A 2,296-nucleotide genomic window follows, 5' to 3' on the forward strand; every position below is an offset into this window, starting at 1 on the left:
ATTTGTAAATAATTAACTTTCTATTTTATATTTAATTATATCCATATAATATAAAAAATATAAATTGTAGCTATTTATATTAAATATATAATGATGTTTGTTATATTCTATAGATTTTCCTTTTTTGGGCTTTCAATTGTCTTTAACCTTGTTCTTCATCCTTTAAATATCCACATAAATAAATGGAAAACCCAAGAGATTTATTATCAATCAAGAATTTGTATAGATTCTTTGATTGATGATGCACGTCCATATCAGATATGTTTGTGCTATATTTTCTTCCTTTCTTGGAATGATTTTCTACCTTGTACAGAGGACTTCTTCTTGGCTGGTGCGATCGGTGAAGGATAAAACTTTTTTCCTTTCTTGATTGTTGTTGTGCTGCTGTCCTTGATGGATCAGAATTCGCCGTGATTCTTGGAGTGATATTTCTTTTCCTCCTTTCTTATTGTCTTGATTTGCATTAGTATCTTTAATCAATGATATGTAATATCTTCTTTTTCATTGCTATTCCTTGATCAGTGACTGATTTTCATATATCTTCTTTCATGTGCAGTATCTTTCTTTCTTTTTTGATTTCCTGCAAAAGTAATACATTATCAAAACAAATTAGTGCGAATACATATCAGCCTTTGGCCTTACATCTTTTTATCTAAACACAACCTGTAGATCGATAAGCATATTAGCTTGGTGATGATTTTGTATATACTCTGACGGTGTTAATTTTTTATTTTTTTTACATAAGTATATATATATGTATACATTTTATGTCTATTAACATATAATCTACCTTATTTTGTATGTTATCAATTATATTTTTAAAAAGTTACATATAATTAACTTTTAATTAATGATTTAAATATAAAATCATTTTACAACACCTACTAATGATGAAACCTAATAAAGTCGCAATTTTCCCAAAATCTAATTAATGACTACGTCAAGGTCATTTGAATTTCTTGAGTCAACAGACCTTTGACTTTTTCTATGTCTTAAAACAAACTATTCAAAGTCAAAACCAACAGAATAGTGCCGTGGAAAGTCAAGATCACATTTCCCTGTTTTTTCCGCCTGCAATCAAGTACACTCCCTCCATCCAATTTATTTATGTAACATTATTTAACTTAACATAAAATTTAAGAGGATTAAGAACTTTTAGAATTTATGATCTAAAAATAAAAGTTTAAATATTGATATGGTTATAAATTACTTTTTTATTAAAAAATAAAAATCATATTTTTACTAAAAAAGAAAAAATGTCATATATATTGAAATAGAACAATTAAAAAAATGAAGGAAAGCATAGATTGCCCATTCATTTAACAATCTCCTTAAACATGCATATGCAAAAGCTAAATAACTCAAAAACAGGTCTAATTAATACTTAGACGTTCATAGCTAGCTACTTATAGTGGGATTTGTCAGATGTAAAACCAAGAAGGTCCTCCAATAACTTATCATCTAAGTACTCAAATTCAATCACTTCTTTCACTTCATTCCCATTGTGAACTGAGGAATAAGACATTGATGAAGATGAAGAAGAAGACGAAGACAAAGAAGGTTGTTGATCAGAAGAGAAAGACGGATACTCATGAGGAAAATTAAGAACTGCAAAACGTCCTCTCATTTCAAACGCAGCTTTATCATAAGCTCTTGCAGCTTCCTCCGCAGTAGCATAAGTTCCTAGCCATACCCTCACTCCATTTTTATTAGTATCTCTTATTTCCGCCGCGTACTTTCCCCATGGCCTCTTTCTCACTCCTCTGTATCTTACTTCTTCTACACATGATTCCTTGTTCCTAATATTGGAATTATTATCTACATCCATATTGTTTTATTGAATGTTTGTGCTTAATTTGAATATATGTTAAAATTAATTAATATACTGCGCTATTTATACTAGAGGGAACGTACGGAAAACAAAAAACGTTCAAGAATATACATTAGAATCTTTAATGGGTGTACTATAGTAAATGTTTCTTTTTTCAGATGGCTATCAAAAAGTCAAACTTTAGGGAATTTACTCAAATCAAGACGCAGCCCTTCCTACTTTTCTTTACTATCCAATATTGAAATACAATGTACAATAATTTGTCGATTAATTAGAATCTATAGAGATGTTAATTAATTAATAAGTTGCTAGATATCAAGATGGTCCCTAGCTAGAGGTGATGTCCATAGGAATGACGTCCTTGAAGTGGTCACGTTAAATACGTACTGAGTTAAAGGTTGAGTATAATTTTAATAATATATGTATTGGAGAAAACAGATATATATATATATATATATATATATA

The 2,296-nt window shown here is 29.1% G+C and overlaps 1 protein-coding gene across 1 annotated transcript; it reads right to left on the reverse strand.

Annotated features, from left to right (window-relative positions):
* Positions 1–1,319: 1,319 nt before the first annotated feature.
* Positions 1,320–1,844, reverse strand: LOC129881716 (ethylene-responsive transcription factor ERF098-like). Its single transcript, XM_055955830.1, has one exon. It carries the CDS (start codon positions 1,826–1,828, stop codon positions 1,403–1,405), a length of 426 nt encoding a protein of 141 aa, XP_055811805.1. The 5' UTR covers positions 1,829–1,844; the 3' UTR covers positions 1,320–1,402.
* Positions 1,845–2,296: the final 452 nt, after the last annotated feature.

Source organism: Solanum dulcamara, chromosome 3 (genome assembly GCF_947179165.1).
Source record: "Solanum dulcamara chromosome 3, daSolDulc1.2, whole genome shotgun sequence".
Classification (NCBI taxonomy): Eukaryota; Viridiplantae; Streptophyta; class Magnoliopsida; order Solanales; family Solanaceae; genus Solanum; species Solanum dulcamara.